The sequence below is a fragment of the Delphinus delphis genome, chromosome 19 (assembly GCF_949987515.2).
Source record: "Delphinus delphis chromosome 19, mDelDel1.2, whole genome shotgun sequence".
In the NCBI taxonomy this organism is placed as follows: Eukaryota; Metazoa; Chordata; class Mammalia; order Artiodactyla; family Delphinidae; genus Delphinus; species Delphinus delphis.
This window is the reverse complement of record NC_082701.1, coordinates 54,045,381-54,061,377: the sequence shown is the minus strand read 5'-3', so window position 1 is coordinate 54,061,377 and position 15,997 is coordinate 54,045,381. Positions and strand designations below refer to the sequence as shown.

General features: G+C 43.8%; 1 protein-coding gene across 1 annotated transcript in view; it reads right to left on the bottom strand.

The window, feature by feature from the left end:
• DNAH9 (dynein axonemal heavy chain 9) overlaps positions 1 to 15,997 on the bottom strand; it is a 298,998-nt gene that overhangs the window by 127,301 nt on the left and 155,700 nt on the right. The window contains exons 39-41 of the mRNA XM_059997406.1: positions 7,738 to 7,903; positions 5,942 to 6,044; positions 5,139 to 5,378 (exon numbers count right to left, since the gene is read on the bottom strand). Of these exons, the coding sequence (XP_059853389.1) occupies positions 5,139 to 5,378; positions 5,942 to 6,044; positions 7,738 to 7,903 (509 nt within the window). The remainder of the gene's footprint in view (positions 1 to 5,138; positions 5,379 to 5,941; positions 6,045 to 7,737; positions 7,904 to 15,997) is intronic.

Here is a 15,997-nt window from a genome sequence, read left to right as displayed (position 1 = left end):
AGAAGGAATCGTAGGGAAAATTAAGAAATATTATGAAACGAATGAAAAAAAATATAACACATAAAAGCCTGCAGGATGCAGTGAATGGTACAATTAGAGGTAAATTTATAGCCTTAAGATAAACATTTCAGAAGAGGTGAAAGGCTGACAATTAATGATCTAAGTAGCCATGTCAAGAAGTTAGGAAAACAAGAATAAACTTACCCCAAACCCAGAGTAAGTAGGAAGAAAGAGATTATAAAGAAAAGAGCAAATTTTAATAATGTAAAAAACATATCAAATAGAGATAACCAATAAAGTCAAACACATAATATTGGTATACTTTTCTTTTCTTTTTCCATTTCTTCTGAAAAGACTAGCACAATTGATAACTCCCTGGTAGGGCTGATAGAAGATACAAAGAGAAAAACAGAAAAGACACACATAGCCAGAATAAAAAAGAGAACATATGTCAGATAAAACAGATACTTAAAAGATAACAACAGGATACTATAAACAATTTCATGCCAATAAATTAGAAATTGATGACACTGACATCTTACAACTGATACATAAAGAAACAGAAAATGTGAATTGTCTAATATGTATTAAAGAAATTGAATTTATAGGGCTTCCCTGGTGGTGCAGTGGTTGAGGGTCCGCCTGCCAATGCGGGGGACGCGGGTTCGTGCCCCGGTCCAGGAGGATCCCGCATGCCGCAGAGTGGCTGGGCCCATGAGCCATGGCCGCTGGGCCTGTGCGTCCGGAGCCTGTGGTCCGCGGCGGAAGAGGCCACAGCAGTGAGAGGCCCAAGTACCGCAAAAAAAAAAAAAAAAAAAAAATTGAATTTATAATTAAGTCTTTCACAAAGAAAACTTCAGATGGTTTCATCATTAAATTCTTCTGACATTTAAGAAAGGCATAATACAGTGTTTTAAAAAATCTTCCAGATAGTAGAAAAAGAGGAAACGTTTCCCAATGCATTTTTTATGAGGACTTCATAACCTTAGAATACTAGGAGAAGGAGAAATTATAGGAAAATCTTATTAATATAGGTGCAAATGTTATATAGAAAAAAACAGTGAATGAAATCCAGAAAATAAAATGAGTTCACCATGTAACAACTAAGTTGGGTTGATTACAGGAATGCAAGGTTGACTTAACATTCAAAAATAATCTATGTCATTTATCCCATTTATCCCATTTCCAGAAAAAATGGAGAAAAAAATGGATATAATTATTTCAACAGATATAGAAAAATCATTTAAGTTGCAACAAATACTCATGATAAAAAAAAAAACTCTTGGTAAACTATAAACAGAAAGAATTTTCTTAAACTGGTAAAGAGCATCCACAAAAATCTATAGTAAGCATCACACTTAATGGCCAACTATTAAAAGCTTTCCCCTAAAATTAGGAATGCTGCAAAATGCCACTCTCACCACTTCTCTTCCTTGTAGTGGCAGCTGTAGCCAGCACAGTAAGAAAAAGAAATTAGAAGATTTAAGGGTTGGAAAGAAAGAAATTGTTACTATGATTCATTTTTACCAATGACATGATTATATATATAAGTACAAACGTAATATTGAACAAAGACACAAAAGGATATTTACTATATGATTCCGTTTATATGAAGTCCCCAAATAGGCCAAAATAACTTATGGTGTTAGAAGTCCAGACAGTAATTAGCTCTGGAAGGAGGAGAAAAGAGTGAATGGAAGAAAGAAAAAGGAGGAGTTCCATGGATGCTGGGAATGTTGTACTTCTTGATCTGAGTTGTGGTTACATAGCTGTGATGACTTTGTGACAACCAAGCTCTATGCTTATGGCCTGTGTGCTTTTCTACTTGAATGCTATACTTCAATAAAAGTTTATTTTAGAAAAAGAGAGAAATCTCATTAGGTCCCTTTGGGCCCATCCACACATACATCTCGGCCCGTCTCCTTCCCGGGTCTCCTAGGTACCAGCCCTGTGCGAGGTGCAGACGGCGGGAAGAAGCCCTGCCGGGAATGCTGACTCCGGGACTGGGTTTTACAGCGAGGGGTACCATCAGCTGATGTGTATAAGCCCTGTTACAGCCGAACACTCAGGCTGACTGACAATTAAGGGCTGAGTCGATGAGAGCACGTCAAGAGCAAACTTTGCACCATCTTAGTTTTGTGTAGCACTGAGATGGGAACGGTTAATGATATCTGCTACTCAGGGCACTATCAAATTCTGTCCTGATGCCCGATTTCTGGACAGAGTGCGTGAAGTGCAGAGGAGGTCTGAATGATTGAGCCTTAGATCAAGCTGGATGGAGGAAAACAGTGTGTTCTCCAGGCAGCGCCTGTCTCCCCGGGGACAACACCCCCCCCCTTATGCTCTTCTGTCAGGCCTTCTTCAGACAAGCAGGCCGGAGGGGGCGGGAGGGGGATGTTGTAGCCACGCTGTGGCCTTGAAACTCGGCTCTGGAGGAGGAGGGTGAGGAGGGGCGGCGCTGGAGGGAGTCAGGGGCTCCGGTAGGGATGCACTTTCCCCCATCTGGGGCAGGGGGCTGACAGCTGGCAGGCTGCAGGGAGGCCAGGCTGGGACACAGAGCCCGGGGGGTGCCACTCAGGCTGCCTGAGTCTGGAAAAGAAACAGACTTAGCCTCCCATGCCAATATCTCCCCTCCCTGGTTCCTCCTTGACTTTGCACGGTTGCCACCAAAACAGGCTGGACTAGAACCCTCCTTCCTGAGGAAGTGTTTGCTACCCCGAATTCCCGGCACAGTAGAGTTGACCCCGTCTAGTTTTTTGATATGAGGCTTCTGATTACCAGTTATGCTGAATATACTCAAGCTACCTGATTTGCCTGTAGCATGGTTTTGTCATTTCTAAATTGGAAATGATCGGTATGTGCGGCGGGCCGCTTCCGACCAGCAGAATAACGAGCCGCCACACGCAAGATTCTTCTCGTATCACACTTCATTGGAGCACAGCTTGGTTGAAGAAAGATGGAAGGAAGACCCCGCAATCCTATAGCAGTCTGCTTATATAGGGATTAAGAACATGTGTCACTCTGTGATTGGCTTTCGCCGATGGTGCGATTTGTGAGCCAGCATCGGATAGGTCGCTACTTTAAAACCTCATTAGTATACTTAGCGCAAGCGCAGTGGCCACAGGAAGGATGACTCAACTTATTTCCGCTTCCTGCCGCGTAGCAGTTAGCTGACCGCGCCCTACAGGTATGTTACCTGATATGGTTGTTGTGAGGATTAAATTATTAGCTAATAGATGCAGAGGGTGTAGGACTGGCTCAGTAAACGCCAGCTTTATTACAGACTGAAGGCAGACTTTTTACAAGGATCCCCCCTGTTCTCAAATTTCCTCCCCCATCTCACTGCTCGCAACCTCTCCTCGTCACTGTCCGCTTCCACCTACTTGCTATTCCACTAACATGGTGTGTACTTTTCTACCTCCACGGCCATTCATGCCGTCATCTACCAGCTGGCAACTTCTCCGAGCCTCTGTTAAACTGGGATAATAACGTGTATCCCAAAGGGTTGTCGTGAGTATGAATCTCAGGTCACACAGGTGACAAGGCGCTGTCCAGGCAGGAGCTGGGCTGGCGCTTCATGTGAGGGAGACCGAAGGCCTCTTTCTCCTTTAGTTCTGCCACTATGGGCAGCGTGAATTTGATCAAATGGCTCAACTCCTTTTTGCTCATCTGGAAGATGCGCATGGGGATGCCCCCAGCTCATCCTGTCGCAGTGAGATTTCAGAGACCGCTTGTGTGATAAAAAAAAAAAAAAAAAGAAGTCTTTCTCAATTAATACTCAGTAAATGGGAGATAAGGGTGGGAATGCACAAACTTTGCCACCATCCAGGTCTGAGGGCCACGGAGCTGTGGGTTTTACAGGCTTGGAGCTGAGTCTTTCTTGCTGCCTTAACTGTCTTATGCTGTTCTCCTCGTAGAAAGAACGGGTGAGAAGGACAGAATGGCGTGGTGGAAAGGGGTTCTGGCCTGGGACCTGAAAGACCTAGGTTCTGTTCTGGCTCCTTCCCTGGCTGGCTGTGTAAGCTCTGCGAGTGTGTTTCCTCATTTGTAGCTGAGTTAACGCTTGGGAGGCATGTGACCCAGGAGAGCTGTCCTGAGCCAGCTTACAGGAGCTCTCAGAGACTCAACCTGGCTGTGGGGCTGTGGTCCACCCTCCAGGTAAGCTTTTTGGGAGCATCACTCTTGGATCTTTGAACTAATAGTAGGTTTCTGCTTCTTTTGACCATGGAACCTGCAGGCTCTATGGCCTCAGAGTCTGGACCTTTGCTAGTCTGAGGTTCCCCAGAGTCCTACCTGCACAGGTAATGTAATTAACCCCAAACACATGTGATCCCCATGGAGGGTCATGCCTCACTCCCTGATCATGTTGATAGTTCCCTACAGATGTGGCCTCTGCTTGGGATAAAAGGCACTTTCCCTCAATAATGGCTCAGAACTATCCTGGAGCGGGGTCTCTCTGAAAAGTGGTTTCTGCAGATTCTCATCCAGGATGGGGGGGCTGTGGACCTATCACAAGAGGATGCGGTACCTGGCCAAGGGGAAGAGGGGGCCGGGTTTGCTGCATTGCCTTCTGGAGGTTTTGGTAGTGAAGGGGCAAGCAACTGGAAGCACCAGGCAGACATAGGCCACCACTATTCAGATGAGCAGCTGGAAGGATCTGAAATGGCTTTGACCTGGAAAATAACCTGGAAGTTTTAGGACTGACGCATCCCAGTGGCTGGCGGATGGTGTCTTTGGAATAGTATGACATGGCTTTAGGCTTTAGGGGATGTTATTTTTCATCCCAAGAATGATGGGTGTACCACCAGGGCCTGCAAAATAGTTTTCTCACTTCTGTGTCACTTTCTTTTCTAGGCATGTTGGAACCATTAGATGACATTATCTCCAAAATGCTGAACCTTCTCCAGCCTGAAGGAACCAACTCAGAAATAAATACACTCTGCTTACCAAGAAGTAATTTAATGGGCAAAGAGAATTCTATTATGTTGAATAGACCCTCACAGACCCCACAGCACTCTGTTTACTTGTACATTCGTCACTCCATATGAACTGTGCCTTTGCCTGAGAGTTTGGCAAAGAATGGAGGGGACAGGATCATGGCTAAGCCTCCTAGTGTGTCTTGGAGCCGATGGACTCACCTGGAAAATGTTGGCCAAGTCCCTGAGGTTGAAGATGTAATGGAATCTGATTGCTGTGGGGAGGAACGTGGTGGCGATCTTCTGGTGGAAGGTAAGGGCCAGACGGATCAGCTGGGGGATGCATTTCTGCAGTGGTGCCGGGAAGTCCCCAAGCTTCAGGTGCTGAGTCAGGATGGTGCAGTAGATGGAGGACAGGGCGTCTGCTCCCGGGAAGGAGAGGGCGAACACGCTGAAGTGACGCTGGATAGAGGAGCAGAGGCACATGGAAGAGGCCACGAGTTAGACATCCGTGGTCACAGGACAGAAATCACCTCTTCAGGATTTGGATAAGATGGTGAAGAATTCTTAGAAGGGCTTTGAATTCTACATTCTGGCCACATTTCTCACATTAAACCCAAACTTAGGTTGAACCTAAAATGATTAATGGGTTTTGGACTTCTGGTCAAAGATGTCAGCATGGCGTAGCAGGAAGGGAATGGAACTTGGACTCTGGGAATCTGAGTCCAAATCTAAATGTGATCTTGAGAATGCACATGACCTTGGGAGGGTCATTCACCTATCTGAAGTTCTCTCAACCTGAAGACCAAGTTGAATTAGATGAACCCTGATTCCTTCTGGCTCAAAAAGCTTCAAAACTCTGGGTCTAGGGGTTTTTCTGTCTCCCTGGAAATGCAAATCAGCATCCTGTATGATTTACCACTTGAAGAGGCTGGACAGGGGAGGGGCCAATTATCACACATAGTCCAGTGACATCAGCCTGGAAGGTGGTGTTTAGGACCCCAGGGTCACAGTTCCTCCTGTACCTGAAGCCGTGGGTTGATGGTGAAGCTGCCTGCAGTGGGGTTCATACAGGAAATGTACTGGACATTCATGACCTCCTTTAGGGACAGTTTGTTTCGATCATACCTGGAACAGTCAGAAACCATGGACGAGAGTTGAGTGAGGACAGAGGCAAGTAAGTGTGCTGTCAAGGTGAGCTGGGATGTGCCTGGTCATTCATGTGTTTGGGGGTAAAAAACAGTCTAGATACATTGGTAGAAACTGAGAAGAGACAAGAGCTTAGGACAAATTCCTAAGGGATACAACATCTATAGAAGTAGCGCTGGAAGAAGAGACCACAAAGATGGTCAAAGAGGTAGGAGGAAATCAAGGGTGTGTAGTATCCAGAAAGCAAAGGAACCCAGTATTTCCAACAGGACAGAGCAGTCAACCACATCAAGTGCTGCAGAGAAGATAAGAAACATGGTGACCCAACGGGGTCTGCTGGATTTCACTATAAAGATACAGTTAGTCGAGCAGGAACAGTTCAATAAAGTGGAGGAAATAGAGGCCTAATCATAGTGGACAGAGGAGTGAGTGGGAGATGAGGAGGTGGAGACAGAGGGGAGAATCTGGTTATGCAGAGACACAGAGCAGTAATTAGAAAATGATTTTTTAACACTGTAGGATAAATTTGTGCAGGTTTAGACACTGATATGAGGGAGCCCATCGGGAGATAGGGGAACTAGTAGGTGAAGTGAGATTTCGAGAGATGGAGAGAGTAGACTCAGGATGCTGGGGGGTGGTTGAGCCTCAGGGAAAATGTAATAAGGGGAGGGAGAAAAAGATGCACAGGGATGGAAGTAAGTTGTATGGGTGTGGAAGCTAGAAATGGAGATGGCAGGAGTGACCATCAGCTGAGGTCGGGTGGGAAGTTTGAGGGGAGAGGAGAAGGCATGAAATAGGCATTTTGGAGGGTGGAAATGTAAACATATGAACGCAATACAGTAGAATTTCCAGGAAGTTTCTACTTCCCATTGAAGGTTTGTGACCGTGAACCTAAAGTAAAACTATTCAATAAGCAGCCTGATCTTTTCCAGGAGACTTCAGCTGCTCGAATACTGGTGTGGAGACTGTGGATGGTGGTCCATGGCACGCGTCCAACAAAGGCCTTAGGAATGAATGAAAGGCAAGTCGGGTGACTGTCGTCATGACTGTAATTCCTCTCTCTGAACTCCCTCTTGGCCCTCCCTGCTCCTTCTCAGCAGCAGTAGATTCAGTGTGAGGTAGAAGATGAGCCAGAGTTATCCCAAATCACTGACTTGCTTTTTTCTTTCTGGCAAGTTTAGACCTTTTGCCATTAAAAACTATTCTGTTGCAGGAGATAACATCAGAGCCTGTGAGATGCTCTGAAAAGACAAAGGCTATTGAGACTCGCAAACACACGTGCACTATAAGAATGTTAGCTGTTCACAGCGAAGGCCCTGCTCACTGCGATAGGACCACAGGGGGAGGGGGGACGGGGGGGAGGGGGACTGGTTAATTCTGCTTTGGGAGCTTGAAGAAGGCAGCTTTAGAGATGAATATTGAGGAAAAACATAGACATTTTTCTTTAAATGAGAGCTCAGTACCTTCTCTGACCAACCTCTTCCGGTGGGTCTCAATTTCCTGTTGGAAGGAAGAGCACTCAGGAAACAGAATCCCATGAGGGACTCAGTTTGCTGTGGCAATTCTCATCTGGCGCTAGAGCTGAGCTGAGGTCTGCAGCTCCAACAACAGGACAGCGATTGGCCTTGGACCTGTTCCCCACCCGGCCGAGTCCCTTTATGTGTGCTCTTACCAGTGGCCGTAATCCAGGTGCTGCCTGATGATGGTGTGGGGCTGTGCAGTCCCGTAGGCGTCCACCTCAGGCATGTTCATGTCATCTATGAAATAGATAAGCTTCTTGTTGCCTGTGGGGCCATAATTTCTGCCCGCTTTCTTCTCCAGAGGCTTCTCCAGGACAGCTGAGAAGAGAGCCAATGAGTGAGGGAAGGAGGTTCAAAGCTCAGATGCCAGTACTAAGACAGTCCAATGTCAAGGACAAGCCATGGTGTAGCGTGCAAACAAGAGCTGCTCCCAGCAGCAGGCAGTTCTATAGGACCAGAGGGAAGGAGGCCGATGACCAGGCAGGAGTGGTGACAGCAGTGCCCAGGCTTCGAACATCTGACTGCGCACTGTGTTAGGGTGTTTTTTGCTTGGCCTCACTGTGCAGCCTGCGGGATCTTAGTTCCCCGACCAAGGAAGGAACCCATGCCCCCTATGTTGGAAGCATGGAGTCTTAACCACTGGACTGCCAGGGAAGTCCCTCTGTTAGGTTTTTACAGACATTTATGGTCTCACTGAATCCTTACAACACTGCTACAAGATTAGTACCATCACCCCTTTTATAGGTGACAGAACTGAGACTCAGAAGAATGAATTAACTCTTCTAAGGTAGAGCCAGGATACAGATCCAAACCAGTTAAACTTCAAAGCCCATGTCCCTTCTACCACACTTGCGGTCCACTTTCTTTGTTTGTAGACTAGAAACAGAAGTCCCAAGGCCTAGTACTCTACCCCCAAGGAAATCTGCAGATCCTGGGTATCTCCAGATCCTGGGTAGACCTGCCCTCTCTACCTAAGACAGAAGGGGAGCAGCCCATCCCAGGGCTGGGAGGAGGCTCCTTCCACCCCTGCTATAAGAGAGGAAACACCGGATATTCTGTCAACAGTATTCTCAGAGAGTTCACCTGCTGGGGTTCCCTGAGGGAAAGCAGAAACAAGAGCCCCAGAGAATTTCCCAGAAGCTTCCAGTATCATGAACAGCGCCCCTCTGCCTTCAGGTATCAGATCATCTTCAGTGCCTTTCTGGAAACCAAGTACAGACTCTCTCCTGGAGCTGCTTCTTCAATTACCCAGCCAGAGGGAAGCAATCAAAGAGTACGGTTTTCCAGCCTGACAGGACTTGTTTAGAGCAAATTTAAGTAATAGGCTGGAGATACATGTATTTTTTTCAATAAAGCAATTAAATATTTATGTATTGCAAGAACCAATACTATTACCGCTGGAGGCTCTAAGAACCACCTGATTCCTTTTCTTGAAAAACAAGTTTGTAAACAAGGAGGAGGTGTCAACAGACATATGAAGGTGACAGATGGAAAGACAAGTTCCTTCAAGAAGCTTGAATATTCCAATTTTCTGGTCCTGAGTTAAATTAAGTGTTCCAAATATGAATTAAATTTAAATTAAATTAGCATGCAATTAACATACACTATCAACCAATTAATCACCCAACACCTTCTTCCCCCGCTTAAGATATAACAACTATATATGAGATCTGTCAAAATGAAATATAATTAATGGGCTGTCAAGGACATGCCTTTGAGAACAGTCCTTCTAATAGGAAATTCTCTCCTTAGGAAGACTTGTTTCTCCTCCTCCCAAAGCAATGATATTCAAATCAACTCCTGGAATTAAGCAGACCCTGTAATTTGGGTTGATTACACTTTTTACGCTTCTCAAGGATTGTTGAGGAGAAAAGCACATCAGCTAACAAGAAGTGGGCTTGGAATGCACGGGATTATCTCAAACGGATGATGTCAAGTACTCCAGAGAAAGAGAGGCCTCCCTAGGAAAGGCACACACATGCTGGATCCCTTCCTGGCCGAGCTCTGTCCCAAGTCCCATCTAGAATGGAATAGTAGTGAGTTCTTTTGCTTCCAGGTAGAACTGGAGGAGCAAAAGTGGGTTTACATTTCAGCAAAAATGTTGATGTTGAAGGCACTAAACAAATGAGACATATCAAGAAATGTGACCCTCCCACCAACTTTCCAGGTTCTGCACTGTTGCACACAAGGCCGTACCCAGCCCTGGAGCTCACCTGTGCGTCTTACTGCACTTCTCCATCGGGAACGGCTGGGCGGTCAGCCTGTGGCCACGTGGAGGAGCAGCAGCTGCCCCGTGTTTTGATTCACACCATCCCTCCTGCACCGTTTCACCACCATTGTGCACTGAGGAGCTGCTTCATTTTCAAAGTGGGTTCCTGTTTGTTACCTCATTTCACTGTCTCCACTGCTACCATCCTTGTCCGAGGCTCTCACCTGGTGACTGTGACATCCCCCCAAATGGTCTTGCTGCTTTTGCCCTAGATCCTTCCGCTATATTCTCAAGACAGCAGACAGGGGTATTCTTGTAAGATGTAAATCTGACTGTGCCAGTCCCCTGGTTAAAACCCTCGGGTGGTGTCCCATCTCACTTGGAGCAAAAGCCAGTCTGGTTACTTGGGGAACCACGCATCTCGTTTTTCTCTGCCACTGCTCCTCTCTTCACTCCCTCTGCTCCAGCCATCCTGCTTCTGACTCACTCGTCACTCACGGCCTCGGGCCCTTTGCTCTGGCTGCTTCCTGTCTGCAGTCCTCTTCTCCCAAATGCCAGAAGTTTGCTCCCTCACTCCCATTGTGCGTTTATTTACTCAAGTGCCATCTTCTCAGCAAGCCCTTTCCTGGCACTCAGGCCCAAATTAAAACCCCACCTCCTATTCCCTGCCCTTGCTTCATTTTTCTCCATAACACTTATTATTACCACTTAATATCCTCTATGTCTTTCTTATCCATCTTGTTTATTTATCTCCCTTCCTCCACATTATAAACTCCACAAGGCCAGGAATCTTTCTCTGTTCGGCTCACTGTCATAACCCCAGCACCTAGAATACTATTTAGCACAAAGGAGGGTATTCAAAAATTTATTAAAGAATGAATGAATGAATGACTTTTATTATGATAACGAACTCCATGAATAGACAAAGAAAGACTTATCATCCCCTCTTTGTAACTAAGGAAACAGAGGCTAAGGCAGGCTAAATGCTGTGCTGGAATTAGAACCCAGGGCTGTTGATACTCATTTCAGTGCTTCTTTCATATCACTGGGGAAGAGAGGGCTTGTGAACCACTATGTCCCAACCCTTCTCCAGGGCTTCCTTGACCACTGCAGTCCCACGATTCCTCCAGTCTCTGAGCACCAGAGCCGTGCATTCATTCACTCACAGAGCATCACTAGGGACCTGGCTTTGTGTGGAGGACTGGATGTGCACCATATCACTGACCCCTCAGAGCATCCCTAGCATGCATTGTCATCACCTTTAAAAACTTCTTTCAACAAATGAGAAAACTGAGCTTTAGGGAAGTAGAAGGACTTTATCCAAGGTCATACAGCTACTGAGGGCAAAGTCAGGATTCTAACCCAGGTCTGACTATGGCATCTTATGTAACCACCACAGCAAAGTACTTCTTAAACTTTACTACGACCTGGCTTCCACCCTTCAGAAATCCCAGGTTTAGTTAACTCATTGCCTGACCATGTCTTTGACAGAGATCATTAATAATTAACTGTGTCTTACTTTGAACTGACATGATTTGTGTATCTGTGTTTGAACAATTTTCCTTTCATATTATCCAATTTTTCACATTAAGATGTTTCGGTTATATTGTAAGGGCTTTTCATTTATTCTTTCAAAAAATAACATACTTTGTATGATTATAAAATAATACATATTATATAAAAATTGAAAAGCATAGAAAATCATAAAGATGAAAATGAAAATTGCCCATAATTCTATCACCTATAGCAGTAAGCATTACTTTCAATATTTTGGTGTATTTCATTCTAGTCTATTTGCTCTGTTAGATTTTTTCCTTTACAAAATTGGAATTATACTGTATATTCTGCCTGTATATGTTTTTTTCATTTCTCATATTTTAAACCTCTTTATATGATAATACCTAACCCCCCAAAACACGATTTTTAATTGCTGCATTGTGTTCTATAATTTGGAGGTGCCAAAATTTATGGAATGGTTTCCCTACAGTATGAAACATGTTGTTTCCAATTTCCTTATACTTTGAAACCCCCTCCCCCCATTCCAAGTAGAGTGTCTTGCCCACTAGGTGGTCTTTGATGATTTAATTTTGTGTCATCTCCTTTTTGGAAGATATTCAGGCAAGTGGCGAGCGTTGTCTATCTGTGATAACGTAATGCTCCTTTGAAGTCGCGAGTTTGATCAGATCTTTTTTAAGGTCCTGTCCAACCTTAAACTTTTAATGAACAGGTGATGGAGATTTGTTTTACACAAGGACTCAGACCCCTGAGCTCCTATCTAATTAGCGTAATTACGCACTCAAATATCTGTTGAACTAATACTTCAAATCGCAGTTGGATGGCAGAATTCAGGACAGTGACGAGCATCGTTTTGGCTCACTCGCTTCACACTGCAAATATATGCCCAGTGATGCTGTGACCCAGTTCTTTACCTCTCCTTTTCCCTTTCTAAACTGTCCTGTCTATGGGTCATTGCAAATTATTTTAGTTTTAAAAATTCCTTATATTTTCAAAATGAATGAGAAAAGGCTTAAGTTATTTCAACAGACATAAAATAGACCAATTAAAATAAAGGCTAAAAAGGGATTCCAAAACAATATAGAAGAAACTTATTTGTACCAGTAATCAGGGATGACATAGTTACTGTAACCAAATAAAAATGGTCACATTGTTCTTTAAGAACTGCCTCCTTGAAAGCTCAGAACTAAATCTGTGTTAATTACAGTAACCATGTCACCCCAGATCACTGGTATAAACCCATCTCTACTTTTGTATGAAAAAACTTTTCAGGCACTCAATTCTAAAAGGCATATATCGTGGAAACTTACAAAAGGGGTATCATGCTGCAAAATGGGCATGGAGATATTAAAAAAAACCCTGAAAATTATCTTTTATTGTCCTAACTTTCAATCAACACCAAAGGGTGGATCATTAAATGGTAACTCAGCAAAGGGAAAGAAAGCAGTGCAACTGCGTCTGTGGCATTTAGAGCAGCCTCTGCCTCTCTCAGCCAAGGTGTCAGTGTTATTAATCTGTGATTTGTGCAGCTGCTGGTGAATTATCAAGTGAAGTCTGAGAGTTTCAATGACCACGTGAAGGCCCTATTTTATTTATTGTCGAAGGCGGAGACGTCCATGTGCTCCAGATATCAGATGAATGGAAGCAAAGTTGGCATTCTATTATGGAAATTTAGATGCATGACTTACTGTCTTATCAAAGTGGATGGACACTGTAGCTCAGTGAAATAAGACAGCCTGGCTATTAACTCACTGTGTGACTTTGAGGGAAGTCCCTTAACACCTCTAAAGCCTCATTTTCTCATCTTGTAAAAATAAAGATCATCAGATCCGTGATGGACACCATTTCCTACTTCCTTCTCCTTAGTCACTTTCCAGCTGGGGCGGCCACGTGACACAGTTCTGAACAGTAACACACACACATAAGTCAGTGGGGTTCCTGGAGAACTATCATTTCCTGACATGGGCACTAACTCTTCCCTTTATCTTTTTTTTTTTCCATTTGGAATGCAGATGTGATGGCCGGAGCAGCAGCCATTCTGCTACCCTGAGGTACCATCTAAGAGACTAATAGTTACTATAGCCTCAATATCATTGAACCATTGATTCAGCATTAGCAACTGCCTACCTCAAGACTTCTTGTTGCATGAAAAAAGAATCTCTGTTTATGTCACTATCATCAGATTTTCTGCGGCTTGCAGTCAAAAGCATTACTGATAATACAGTGGTTTGGCAGAGTATAAACTTCAAATAAAGCAAGTGCTATCTGCACTGGTGAGCAATGTGAATGCCTTGAAACACAACCCGCATTTGCATTTAAAGGAATTTTGAATCTGAGTTTAGAAAAGTACTCAATGGAGACCCCAGAGCTGGATGCAATAAGAGTGGAGAGATGCAGGGAGTATCAAGCAGCTGCCTTCTCTATAAAAGAACATCTGATTTTGAGAAAAATGGCATTCAATGGACTAGCAGGATGAGTGAACTGCAAAGCATCCCCCTGGAGACCTCAGTGAATTGACATGCTGGGGTGAAGTTACTGCCCATTTGAAAGCTGGAACATTTTTTCCAAAAACATTATTTTTGTTTTAGCATAGTTTATGTTAAATGCCTTTTTCAAGCAAAAGGGGTTTGCTTGTGTTCCTTTTTGTGTTCCTGGCAGTTGGGGCTTAGAGATTATTGCATAATATTTATAGATTTTTAAAGTTGAGAAGGATTTTAATATTGTTAGAATAACAGCTTCCATTTACTGAGCACTTATTGTATGCTAGGAATCATTTTGAGTGTTTTACATATTTTATCTTGCTATTCAGGAATGAAAAGAATGAACTATTGCACCCTCAACAACATGGATAAATCTCAAAATCATGCTGAGTGAAAGGACCCAGACAAAAAAGAGGGCCTATTGTATGATGATTCCATTGTATAATTATATAAAATTGTATACATTGTATAAAATTCTAGAAAATGCAAACTAACCTACTGTGACAGAAACAGACCAGTGGTTGCCTTAGGCACAGGACAGGGTTGGGGGGGGGGTTGGGAGGGAGGGAGGGATTACTAAGGGAGGTGAGGGACTCACGGAAGTGATGGATGTATTCATTATTTCGATTGTAGTGATGGTTTCATGATGGGTAAATATTTCAAAATGTATCAGATTGTATACTTTAATGTGTGCCATGTATTGTATGTCAAATATAACTCAAAAAATGTTTTTTAAAAAGGAAAATGTTGGGGCTTCCCTGGTGGCGCAGTGGTTGAGAGTCCACCTGCTAATGCAGGGGACGTGGGTTCGTGCCCCAGTCCGGGAAGATCCCACATGCCGCGGAGCAGCTGGGCCCGTGAGCCATGGTCGCTGGGCCTGCGCGTCCGGAGCCTGTGCTCCGCAACGGGAAAGGCCACAACAGTGAGAGGCCCGCATACCGCAAAAAAAAAAAAAGGAAAAGGTTAAAAGATTATCCTGCCTTTTAGTAGGAATATGGATAAAAGAGCTGTGATTTATTCACACAAGGGAATTCTATGCAGCAGTGAAAAACCAATGAAAACGTTCTGCATGCATTAAAACAGACAGTGATGAAGAAAGCAAGTTGCCAAAGAAGTTACAGTATGATACATATTTAAAATTTAAATACACAAAACAACATGGTGTATTTTATGGGTACATGTATGTATCAAAAGCGTAAATTTGGAGTAATGCACATCAACTCTAGTGGTCCTAGTCCGGCTAATGAGGGGCAAGACAGAAGAAAGGATGGGGGTGGTATGTTGGCTGTACTTAAAATGCTAAGATCCACAGCAAAATGACAAAATGTTAACATCTGTGAAATCTGGGTTGTGGGTACATGGGCATCTGTTACACTATTTTCTGTACTTTTCTGCATGCTTGAAATATTTCATAATTTTTAAAAAGTTTAAGTCATTCTCCATCCCACTCTTAGCATCCAGTTCCCCTTGCCAGGGGCAACTGCTGTTTCTTGTGTGTCCTCCTGGAGATATTCTTAGTCCATACAAGCATAGATGTATGACTGTGTGTGTGTGTGTGTGTGTGTGTGTGTGTGTATGCAAACTTTTATCTCTTTTTAAACAAGATATACTTTGGAGCATACTATATACACTGTTCTGTATCTTGCTTTTCTCACTCAATAAAGAGCATGGAAATGGTTCCAACTCAATTCATACAGACTTTCCTCATTCTTTTTTAACAATGCTTAGCATTCCATCATATGGATAATTAGGCTATTTCCCATCTTTTACATTACAGACACATTATAAACACACTTTCTGCACATCTGTCTGGGTATACTATCTGGCCTTTAAAGCAGACTACACCACATCACATTGAATCTTCTCTTAATTCCAAGGGTCTTAAGTACAAACAGCAATGAAAATGTTGGGCTTCAAAAGAGTGATGGGCTCCTGACGTGGGTGGGACAGTTTGCCACCTTTCTGATGCCAGAGCAGCTACCCTTTGGGTTCCTGCATCTCCTTTTTATGTTTTCTATTTCCTGTTGGATATCAGGCTCTTTGCTCCCACTTTTCTAATTGTTGGTAGCACCCTTTTCCCTGCCATTTTGTTGCTTCTAAAATGTTTTCAGCTAAGAAGCCAGATAAGAAAACTTGTTTGGCCTGTGACTAAAGTAATGGATGGGAGGTTCCAAGCAAGGGAATCCAGTATTTTTCAGAGTCAGGAGT